The 12,220-nt window shown below is 44.4% G+C and overlaps 1 protein-coding gene across 2 annotated transcripts in view; it reads left to right on the forward strand.

Moving 5' to 3' along the window:
- Window positions 1-12,220, forward strand: part of FBXL5 (F-box and leucine rich repeat protein 5) — a 27,887-nt gene continuing 15,667 nt past the window's right edge. Inside the window, exons 1-6 of one of the 2 annotated variants that reach the window (XM_083399001.1) lie at window positions 1-280; window positions 4,623-4,838; window positions 6,477-6,572; window positions 8,776-8,965; window positions 10,072-10,254; window positions 11,792-11,917. In XM_083399001.1, the coding sequence (XP_083255127.1) occupies window positions 197-280; window positions 4,623-4,838; window positions 6,477-6,572; window positions 8,776-8,965; window positions 10,072-10,254; window positions 11,792-11,917 (895 nt within the window). In that variant the 5' untranslated portion in view covers window positions 1-196. Of the gene's footprint in view, window positions 281-4,622; window positions 4,839-6,476; window positions 6,573-8,775; window positions 8,972-10,071; window positions 10,255-11,791; window positions 11,918-12,220 lie in introns of both variants that reach the window. The other variant, XM_083399000.1, reaches the window with a different exon arrangement.

Consider the following 12,220-nt stretch of genomic DNA (forward strand, 5'->3'; position numbering starts at 1 on the left):
CGGAAGCGGCCTATCCAGTCCGCGCGTCTCCTCTACCCTCCGCAGCTCTCGGGTTTGTCCTTCGCGCACGTGACTCGGCGGGTGGAAGCGGGGCGCACGCGCAGAAGCGGCAGCGTCTCCGGCCGCGGCTGCCGAGCGAGAGCGCCTGGTCTCTCTCTCTCTCTCGGTCTCTCTCTATATATATGGGGGAGAGAAGATGGCTCCCTTCCCTGAGGAGGTGGATGTTTTCACGGCCCCGCACTGGCGGATGAAGCAGCTCGTCGGGCTTTATTGTGACAAGGTAGGAGGGGGGAGGGCGAGGTTTCTGAGGGGGCGACGCGCCGGGCAGAGCCGCGGGGGGGGGGCCGAGGTGGTCGCGCGCCCCTCGTTACGTGAGGCGCCGGGACACGCCCCTCGCCCCCCCCCCGGGCCTCGCTCGGCCGGCGTCCGTTTGCTGCGTGAGAGGGGATGCGCGCGCACCCTCGGGGGAGTCGGAGGAGAGAGGGGCGCCTGCGCAGCTGCCACCGCCTGGCGCGCGCCGTGACTCCTCTCGGCCACCGTCGTCCGCCCAGTTGTTTTCACACACCCCCCCCAGCGCCACCTTCCTCCGCTTGCAGGTTTCCCCGGTTTTTTCGCGCTTGGTTGCGAACCCCTTTCCCTCGCAGGGCTCCGTCGCCAGCTGCGCTTCCTTCCCGATATTAGCGGAGACGTGACGCAGCTTCTCCGCTGGTGGTGGGGTTTTGTATCTCGGATGAGGCCTTCTCGCCACACGTGTGCACGCACGCACGCACGCACGCCCGTGTGTTCCTGGCTTAAGAATCTTTTCCAAAGGCAGCCCCCCCCCCGAACGAAGCGCGGCCAAAGTGCCTTAGGCGCCGACTTTCCCTCCTCCTCCACCCCCCTCCTCCACTGCGATTCCCAGCTATGCTGTCACATGAAGGCAGAAACTCTGTAGAAGACATTATTGGACTTTTGATGACATGAACCATGCGCGTCGAATATGGGCAAAGAAAAGCTCGTTCAGAAATCCAAATGTCAAAAAACATAGATGGTTGGCATCCCTCTGTGCGCCTCTGGGGTTGAACTCTCCTAGAGTTACAGGACCTGCTGTGACTGTAGAGACATTGGCATTTCTTTTCTCTGTGCTTCTCCCAGCAGTCCTTCCTCCTCGGGTCACTGCTGTGGATGAACAAGGATTCTCACATGATGAGGTTAATGTTGCCAGCCTTCATGTCACATTTGCAATGCAGAGTTGGTGTGTCAGCAGGCGCAACTTAAAGGCAGATTTTTCTCTCCCTGTATCATTTTAGAGTGCACGTTCCTTGAAGCAGGTGTCTTTGCTTTTTAAGTTGGCAGCTTAACAAGTAAAGGAGAGCAAGGAGATGCAGAGATCGCAGGGGCCCAAGATAATGTATTGCTCAATGTATTTTGGTTATTACAGCTTCCTGATGGCATGTTTGGCTTGACCCAGTCAGTTTAGCCAATGATCAGGGGTTATGGGAGTTGTAATCCCAACAAGCTTTAAAAGCTCAAGGTTGAAGCAAGGTGGTCTAGCACACTCTGTAAAATAGGCAGTCCCACACTGTGAATGGGGAACATAACTGATTTACCTGGCAGCTGCACACCCCTCTTCGCTCAAAAGTAATTTGCAACTACAGTGGTACTTCTGGATATGAACGGGATCTGTTCCAGAGCCCCGTTCGCATCTAGAAGCAAACGTAACTAGCGACGGCACATCTGCGCACGCACGCATCGCTTTTCGCCGATTTTGCGCATGCGCATGATGTCATTTTGACCGTCTGCGCATGCGCAAGCGGCCAAACCTGGAAGTAACGCGCTCCGTTACTTCCAGGTTGCCATGGAGCAGAACTCGGACATGCTCAACCTGAAGCACAATCAACCCGAGGTATGACTATACAATTTTTGTTAGCAGTTTTTTCCACATAGCAATGCAGATTTTGATTATTGAGTGTGTTCATGTGCCTTTATTTCAGGTTGCCAGTAAAGAATAACTTAAAACAATATAAACTGTAGGTTTCAGGTGGGTACTATCAAACTGTAGGGCAGGGCACATTCCAGGCTTGCAAGACTTAGTTTTTCACTAGATTCCTGAGGCCTAGTAAGTGGAGAGAGGTACAAAATACAGGTACTTAGAATTAAATCTCAGTCCGTGAGCGGTTTTTTTGAACCAGAACTGAATTGAACTCACACACCAATACACAAATATCCATTTCTGTGTACGCCTCTTCTCCACCCTTCATGTCAGTAGCATAATAGTTGCCAGTGTTAATTATCTGGGAGTAAGAAAGACTTGATCTATTTCAGGTCACTCCCACATGTACAGGTATATCCTGATCTACCTCCCCACACCCTGCCCCTGCTCTACTACAGGAAAGCCTTTGTAGAAAAGAGCAGCTCAGGGTAAACATTATTTGCAATTTAATAATTTTTTTCAGGTGAGGGGCCATTTTACTTGGCCATATGAATGTCAAATGCACAGAATTTACTGAATATGATCACATGTGGTGTGTGTTACTATAGTACAGCTCTCAACCCCCAGAGCCCACTTGAGATGACTGAAAAATATTGAGGCCCAACAAGATGGTGGTACAGGGCAAATGGTGGCAGATGGAAGTGAGGTTTAACAAAATCAACGTGCAGTTATGGACATGATTTCCCAACTTTTGAATTTGCTTTTTTTGTCACATTTCCTTGTGGCAAGAAGTTCCATAGTTCAGCTTTTCTCAGGCTAAGTACAGACATTTTCTCTGAAGGGACTGTGACTCAGCCTCTGTGTTTTAGGTAGAACTTCCTGATCCAGAAGCTTCTAGTAGAAACATTTTCTTCAGCCATGGGTATTTCATTTTGTTTTTGTTTGTAGACAGGCGTCACTGTCAAAATATTATGATACTGTAGTTAGAAGTTAACATGGTGTACTGGTCATATTTACACTATTATTTTGGTATTATATGAAAAGTGTCTGTGGGAAACTTGATCTAAATTAGTGGTTTAAATTTGCCTCCCCCCCCCCCTTGGTGTTTTAAATCACCACCTTGCCCCTGCACTATCCTCTTTAAGTTATGTTGTTAGTTGCTGCCAGTACTAAGGTCACTATCAATGTGGGTTGATATTTTCCTTTGTTTTCCTTTGCGTCATTTGGTGGAATATGGGAGTTGAAAGAAGAGAGGAGGAGGAGGTCCTCTGAAATTCTTAGTCTTTAATTAGTGCCTTTGTGGGGCTTACACAGTTATGTCGAAACATGCTACATAATCTCTGAAATAAACCTTTGACCTTAATTGTGTTGTTTGCAATTTGCGAAAGGATTTCTCTCTCTCCTTTTTCTCCCTCACCCAGTGTGGGTGCCATTTGAGAAACACGAGTGCTGGATACTAGTGGCAGAGTTGGCATTGATCCCTACTTTGGGGGTCCCAAGGCGGGAAGAAGTCTTTGTTGTCTGGCCAGATGTTCCTGGTCTGGGTGATGAGGTTTGCCTGGATGTTGCCTCTGTGGTTGTTCTGGGGCTTGTCCTTTGACTCTGGTTGGGAACACTGATACCTCAGAATAGACCATAGTCACATATTTCTAGTGTAGAAGGATGGTTGCCAACTTATTGTAAAAGAGCATCATCCTGGGCTATACTCCTAAGTGTAGGAACTGAATTCCTTGAACTTCTTTTTCAAGACATTTCATTTTCTGCCTTCATTGGTGCTAACATTATAGCCTCACTGGCACATCTTAAGAGAGTGAGCTGAATGTGGTATCTTTCCTAAGCTAATGATTGAGTCTGTCCTGGATGTGTGGCGATGCCTAGAGAAGGATGAAGCATCCATCCTCATCTGTTCCAGTATTCTGTCCTTGTATTGTGGGATGACCTCTGTTGAGAGTCAAAGGATGCCAGAGACTGGATATCCCAAGACACTTCATCTGTTGTGGAGAGTGTCTGTGACAAAATGAATTTGCAGTCCATAGCTGAGGGTCACTGATGGTTCCTTCAGCCTAGTGGGAGTAGTGTGTGTGTGTATGTATGAAAAGTCTCTGAACCTCAGCACTGAACGACAGCACAACCCTAAAAGCACTTTAAAAGCTTGTGCTCTTACCAGATTTATGAGCAAAACCTTCTTTTCTATAATTACAACAAAAATAATGTTAATAATAATAATAAATTTATTTATACCCCGCCGATCTGGCTGGGTTTCCCCAGCCACTCTGGGTGGCTTCCAACAAAATATTAAAATACAATAGTCTGTTAAACATTAAAAGCTTGCCTAAACAATACTGCCTTCAGATGTCTTCTAAAAGTCTGGTAGTTGTTTTTCTCTTTGACATCTGGTGGGAGGGCGTTCCGCAGGGCGGGTGCCACTACCGAGAAAGCCCTTTACATTTACTACTGAAGTTAAAACTGAGGTTTTGCTATATTTGCCATATGTTAAAATAACTTTCCAGGACTTTTTACCTGTAGTAATAATGTGTTGTCAGGCAGGTTTTGTTTTGTTCTTAATCAGAGTTAGAAACACCTGTGGTGGGGAGGGGAAACACATTTGACCAGGGAAGTGGGATGGTGTCAAATACCTTTTTAGAGGATAACATGATTTACTGAGTATTAGCCCAGAAAAAACTGATCATTTTTTGTTTCTTCCCATCAGCTTTCTAAGACCAACTTCTCCAACAACAATGACTTCCGGGCTCTCCTCCAATCCCTATATGCTACTTTTAAGGAATTCAAAATGCATGAACAAATTGAAAATGAATACATAATTGGATTACTTCAGCAACGCAGCCGGACTGTGTATAATGTACACTCAGACAATAAACTCTCAGAAATGCTTAGCCTCTTTGAGAAAGGGTTGAAGAATGTGAAGGTGAGCTTTCAGAAAGAAGAGTGTTTGGTTTCTGGGTGGTACAATGCAAAATCACATTTCTGAGATCATGTGTGAATTTGTGCAATCTCAGCGTAGTTCTGGTGCCACAAGGCTGGTTGTATATATGCTTGCCTAGAAAGAAGCCATGCTACGCTTAGTGAGGCTTATTTCTTGTAAGTGTGCTTTAGAATTTCCAGCTTAGTCATAACTTTATTGTGCATCCTTGACTCCTCCAGGTAGAAGGGAAGCTCTCTAAAAATATGGTTTACTTCCTAGCAAGCAGCTGCTTTTTGTTGAGAGCAGTTTGGGCGATGTCAGCAGCTGACACCTCTGGCAGTATGACATGCCTGAATAACACACCTTATAAAACAGGAGTCACATGGGATGTGGATGAATAAGAACATCATAGCTTTAAGATTTGATGGGTGGGGAATCTTTTTCAGTTGGAGGGCTATGTTCCATCTTGACCACCCCTCTTGGGGGTCGTATGCCATTGGCAGGAGAGGCTAATTCTGGAGTATGTGATTAAAGTGTCCATGGGCACACCATGCTCTTTTTCCTCTGCACCACCAGAAAGCACATATAGCACACTCCTCACACATGTATGTATGCAGATTCCTACTCTTTCTTCCCTCCACCACACTAGGGTGGAAAAATAGCTGCATGGAGGGGGGTGTGTGATCTTCATAGGTATTAGTTAGGAAGGGGAAGTTTAAGCCTTCCTTTCCTTGCTGTACTTTCTTTAAAGATAGCCAATTTTCCCAAGTGGCAGTTAGCATTGAAAACAGCCCTCCATTAGCTCCAGTAGAAGGCTTTTTTTCCTCAAGCCTTATTCTGGCATGAGGGATTCACAGCACAAAGAGGGCAAGCACTTCCCTCGCCAGATGCAAGCCCTGCCTGATTCTTCCCTTCCAAAATTAGACTTGAAAATCCCCCCCTAGGTTTTTTTTTAAAAACCCTAAAACTTGTCAGGGAGGAAAATGGGGTTCTGCAGACTGAATGGAGGGGCTGCATCTGACCCCTGGACTGCCAATTTCTGACCCCTATAAATGTATAGGTATATCAGAGAGACCCATGAGTTTATAGGCTTCTGACTCACTGTATGTTATCTTTACAAAGTGGCATATGTAGTTACTTTTCCATGCTTGTGACACGTCAGACGGTAATCCTTTTAATCTTTTCATTTGTTGAATTCTACTGGTACCACTGCTAGTTTTCAATGCCTGTTGAGTACTTAAATTATATAATGAAATACTCCCAAAATCTGGTCACCTACAAGTTCTTTAAAATTAATCTGAAGCATCATCTGGGGAATTATTTCAAAATCTACCTTACTGTAATTAGACATCCTGACAACAAGTGCTTACATTTGCACTAAAATAATAGCATTTTAGAAATGAAATGCTAACATATTTTATATAAGTTGGTCTCTGGGCATCTGTTTTAAGACATCTGATGAAGAGGTGTGTTGTTTTTGATGGCTTGAACTTACTGTGGAAACTAACACAAACCAATTGGTATTTCAATATTGCTTCATATTTAATTTTAAGGATTTTAGAACTTAACAATTTCTAACAATTGATCGTAAGTGTTCAAATGGCACAAATGCTTAGTAATGGTATTTTTTATCATTCTCAGAATGAATATGAACAACTAAACTATGCGAAACAGCTAAAGGAGAGGCTTGAAGCTTTTACCAGGGATTTTCTTCCTCACATGAAAGAAGAGGAGGAGGTGAGCTGTACTAGGAAATGGTTTCTGGCCATTACGTTCGATTGTACCCAGTGAATGGATGGGAATTGGATGGTTAATTAAGCTTCAGAATGCCATGTGTCCAAGCAGGCTTTAGATGTGCTTTTTGAACAGGAGGCATATTTACTTTGTGGCAAATGCTTGAAGCTTTAAGAGCAGTTGGTGGTATGCGGATTTTGCTATTCAAAGCAAATAAGAAAGGGGGGGGAGCCTCATTGTATTATCCTAAGTAACTCTTTCGATTCTGACTGTAGTAGTCAAGAGCCTTTAGTCTTAGATTTGAGTGTCCTCCTCAAAAGACAAAACTGGTCTGCTGCCAAAAATGGCAAGCTCACGTCTGCTTCTCTTCTTTTCCATTTTCTGCAAGGATATTTGGAGCACAGTGCCATCAGTATGTTGAGGACACACAGCTCTATCTCTCCATTCTTTCACTTTTTTTCGGGAAAGGCTGTGAAGGTGGACCAGTGTCTGGAAGCCGTGATGGGATAGAGAGGGACTAATAAACTAAGGCGGAATTCTGATAAGATGGAGGTGTTGTGGTCCAGTAGTTCCCGGGTCTAGGAATTGGATGTACAACCTGTTTTCAGTAGGGTTATACCCCACTGAATGAACAGGTTCATAGTCTGGTAGTACTCTTGGGTTCCAATTTGTCACTGGAGTCTCAAATGGCTTCCATGGCTGGGAGTTCTTATGCCCAGCCTAGGCTTCTTCATCAGCTTTTCCTGAATCAGGATAGCCTGCCTGGCCTCAGTTGTCCGAACTCTGGTGACCTCACACCTGGGCTACTGTTATGTGCTCTATGTATAGCTGCCCTTGGAGACCGCAACTAGTGCAGAATGCAGTTGTTAGATTGGTAAGTATGACAGCCCAATGGGACCAGTACCTGGATCACTACACGACTGTCATTGAGCTGCCAGACCCAGTTCAAGAATAGTTTGAGCATTTGTTGTTGTTTAGTCGTTTAGTCGTGTCCGACTCTTCGTGACCCCATGGACCAGAGCACGCCAGGCACTTCTGTCTTCCACTGCCTCCCGCAGTTTGGTCAAACTCATGCTGGTAGCTTCAGGAACACTATCCAGCCATCTCATCCTCTGTCGTCCCCTTCTCCTTGTGCCCTCCATCTTTCCCAGGGTCTTTTCCAGGGAGTCTTCTCTTCTCATGAGGTGGCCAAAGTATTGGAGCCTCAGCTTCACGATCTGTCCTTCCAGTGAGCACTCAGGGCTGATTTCCTGAAGAATGGAGAGGTTTGATCTTCTTGCAGTCCATGGGGCTCTCAAGAGTCTCCTCCAGCGCCATAATTCAAAAGCATCAATTCTTCGGCAATCAGCCTTATTTATGGTCCAGCTTTCACTTCCAGCTCGAGCATGCAGTGCCCTAAATGGCTTGGAACCCAATTACCTAAAAGAGCACCTTCCCCAGGCCATACAACCAGCAGGGGAGGCTCTGTTGGTGGTGTCCCCACTGGGGGTTGCCGAGTGAGCAGTGACCTGTGGCAGGGCCTTCACACATTGTAGGGGGTTGGACCCAATGACCCGTGGGTGCCTTCCAACTCTACAATTCTATGATTCTATGTCTCAATTTTTATGAGCTATTGTCTGTCCAGGTTCTAATCTGCAAAAGAACCTGCAGAGCTTGGTGATATATCAATACATTGTCTGAAACTGGTTGGAAGTTCAGATGGTGATAATGGCTTCAGAATTTTTGAGCTAGCAATATGCTGCACATCTCCATTTGCTCCCTAGCTGGTGCCAGCAAAGCATATTTCACCCCTGGGCGCCCAGTGCTTGCTCGCTCCCTCTGTAGTTCAGTTGTCGAAATTGGCAGAGGGCGCCCAAGAACCTGGGCACCTGCCTGCCTACACCTTCGCTGGAGCAAGCGGGCTGCCTCCTTTCTCCTGGTCGTGCTTGCTCCCCCCCTCCTCAGTCCACTCTCACCCATCCTTCTTTCAGACATCATGATATATTGCTATATTGCGATGGTTCGCTGGTGATATTTCATGTTAAAAACCAGATATCATCCAGCCCTACTGCAGCTCATCCTATGTGTATGTTGTTTCTCATCCTTGTATGTGTATCATATGTATTTGATGATCTTAGACTGAGAAAGTTAAATGTCGTATTTCAAAAACAAGAGCAAGTTGGAACAATTGGGTTATTCCAAAAGTGACGTTTGTTGTGTATCTTAGGTTTTCCAGCCAATGTTGATGGAATATTTTACTTATGAGGAATTGAAGGACATAAAAAAGAAAGTAATTGCGCAACACTGCTCCCAGAAGGAAGCTGCAGCAGAAATACGTAAAGGTATTAGTCTCTGGAATCAAGCCGAGGAACTGCAGAAAGCTTTTAAATATTCTGTGGATGAAAAAGCAGATCAAGGTGAAGGTAACCTTTTATTTGTAGCAATCTTCTGAATTTCTCAGCTGGTTTTCTAGAAAATAATGTCACACAACTCCATGGCACTTAAAATTATGTTCTTGCAACTTGTAGAGCTTTTGATGTAGGTTGCAGTTACTTTCGGTCTCTTCAGCGATCTTGTCTCTGTTATACTCAACTGTCTTACTCATTGAAACATTTTTTGTATCCTAGACTGCGCATTTTCACCCCAGACTAGCTTTCATTTTCTGATTGAAGGTAGTGCCGAATAATAATAATAATAATAATAATAATAAATAATAATAATAATGCTGCAGAGCAGAGTCCTGCAGGAAAATATCTGGGTTGCCAAAACAAGTAGCAGTAGTGCTTTGATGAGCTTTCTTGAAAATAGCAGCATTTATTTCCAAGTACATCTTTTACTTTGTGGTATAGAGATTAATCAGGAACACCTGCAGGATGGTAAGAAAAGGTTGGGAAATATTCTAAAATGGATTGGTTATGTTTTTATTTTGAATTAAGTCTATGGTGGTTTAATATTCTGATTTTATCCTGTGAACCGCCGGGAGCCCTGCAGGTATAGGGCTGTATATAAATTTAAGAAAATAAGAAAAATAAATAAAAACACAATGATTTTGCCCTGCATGCTTCTTTGTTTTTGGATGAAGTGGCTATTATGAAAGCCCATTAGATAAATGGCATCAAAGAAATCAAGACTTTAAAAAGTGATGGCTGAATTGACACCAGAGAGCTTGGGATATAACATCTAGGCTTCAATCCAGGACAGCTGAGTGTGTTTATGTTTGTTGGTTTTTCACTAGTTATACTTGTTTAATTGCTTAATGTTCGTGCAATTTAGTGGCAGTTGAGTTTGGGGTAGTATTTATGTTTGTTATTCTTTTGGGAAAGGATGTCAACACTCAGTGCTATGGCTCTGAGAGAGAGATGTTAAAGTTGATGGGCTCTGCCCCTCTCCCCATTTCTACATGCTGCCAGCTTTGCTTTTCTGCCACAGCTTCAGTGATGATTTTTTTATTGTAGCATTCTAAACAGAATAATACTCTTTAAAGCCACTGCCAAAATACTGAATGTATTCCCATATATTTCAGAAACCGAAGAAAAAGGGCAAACCACCAATATTGTTGATCTTCCTTCTGAGGTTGTGCTGACTATTTTTAGTTACCTTAGCCCTCAGGAGTTGTGTCGATGCAGTCAAGTAAATAGCAAATGGTCTCAGTTGGCTAAAACTGGATCTCTTTGGAAACATCTTTACCCCGTGCACTGGGCCAGAGGTAAGTGGCTGAAATTCCCAGCTCTTTAGAAGCTTAGATTACCGTCCATTTATGTGTAAAAGAAAAGTCATTAAGGAAGAAGGTATATAATTTCTGAGATCAAGCACTCTAAACGTAAATTACTCTTTTTATGCCATACCTATATTATTTGGCTCGTGTGCACTTGTGAATAGCCCTACATTGACCCGTTACTGTTGATATACTACATACAAGACAGACAGAATTAATTAATTATGTTAAGTCTCAGTTATTTTAAATCACCAAGTTAAGACTGGGCTTAGAATTATTTATCTTGTATTTAACACATTTAGGGTGGCTAACCAGTGGCCCTCTAGCAGAAATTGTTGGATTCAACTTTCAGGGATGATGGGTGCTGTAGTCATACTATATCTGGAGGGCACCTGAATAGCCACACCTATATTACAAGATTCCTGCCCAGCTAACAGTTCGAAAGCACGTCAAGTGCAAGTAGATGAATAGGTACCGCTCTGGCGGGAAGCTTAACGGCGTTTCCGTGCACTGCTCTGGTTCACCAGAAGCAGCTTAGTCATGACCCGGAAGCTGCCTGTGGACAAATGCCGGCTCCCTCGGCCTATAGAACAAGATGAGCGTGCAACCCCAGAGTCGTCCGCGACTGGACCTAACGGTCAGGGGTACCTTTACCTATATTACAAGATAATATCACCAAAGCAACTATCTGTAAACAAACAATAAACATCCATAAAAATGGCAAAAGTAGTTTCCTTCTCAAATAGGTTTTATCATAAACAATTGCAAATGCAGTAAAGAGTGCAGTAAGGAGATTAAAGTAAATGTTTCAGTGCTCATTTCTTCTCTTTCCAAAATACAGTCGTACCTTGGAAGTCGAACGGAATACATTCCGGAAGTCCGTTCAACTTCCAAAACGGTTGGAAACCAATGAGTGGCTTCTGATTGGCTGCAGGAAGCTCCTGCAGCCAGTTGGAAGCCCCGTCAGACGTTCGGCTTCCCAAAGAACGTTCACAAACCGGAACAGTCACTTGGGGTTTGCGGCGTTCAGGAGCCAAAACATTTGGAAACTAAGCTATTCTAAAACCAAGGTACGACTAGATTTTATTTTGAACAACTGCAATTGCAGTAATAAAGAGTCCACTTGTGATTAAAATTAAAGAAAAAATAAGGATTTTTAGTTTTAATTTTCCTTATTCTACTTGTTAATTCAGTGCAATTCTATTACAACTGATTTTGACACCTCGAAGACTAAGCTGTAGCAATAAACGCCTGATTACGGGAATGACAGCCGAGCACTGAACCGCAGGTATGTTCTGAAAAGGGAGGGCCCTTTTCAGAACAGAAGAGGGGAGATACAAATTCTACATGTGCTACTTTCCCAATCTCCAAGGATTAAGGACAAGGAGAGCAACATGCATGATCTTTGTAACACCATTGTGTTTTCTGCTGGCTGACACTTCTTAAAAGAGCCTACTCCTTCCTGATATGTGTGGGTAATTCAAAGGTTGCTGTAACATAATTAAATGCTTTCTTGTTGGCTACTTAGGAGACTGGTCCAGTGGCCCACCTGGTGATCTTGATACAGATCCTGATGAAGAATGGGTAAAAAACAGAAAGGATGAAAGCTGTGCTTTTCAGGAATGGGATGAAGATGCTGATATAGATGAGTCTGGTAAGTTAAGGGGTGAACTGTATATCTTCCCTTTACAGTTTTGTCTTGCGTCGTCTAGAGCAGTGGTTTCCAACCAGTGTGCTATGGAACCCTGGGGTGCCTTGAATGATGGTCACAGGTGCCATGGGCGACACTGGCCTCTGTCCCTCTTTTCTTCCCTCTCTCCTCTGATGCCCTCTTGGGTCCCTGCCTCCCGAAGGATTGCACAGCTGTTGCAGCAGCCCTGGCTGCAAGCTCCGCAGGCAAATGGTGCCTCTGGGACTGGTCAGGGGTGGGGCTTCCCAGGTCCCTGAGGGGCAGGGG

Source organism: Podarcis tiliguerta (assembly GCF_965153285.1).
Source record: "Podarcis tiliguerta genome assembly, chromosome: 9".
NCBI classification, from domain to species: domain Eukaryota; kingdom Metazoa; phylum Chordata; class Lepidosauria; order Squamata; family Lacertidae; genus Podarcis; species Podarcis tiliguerta.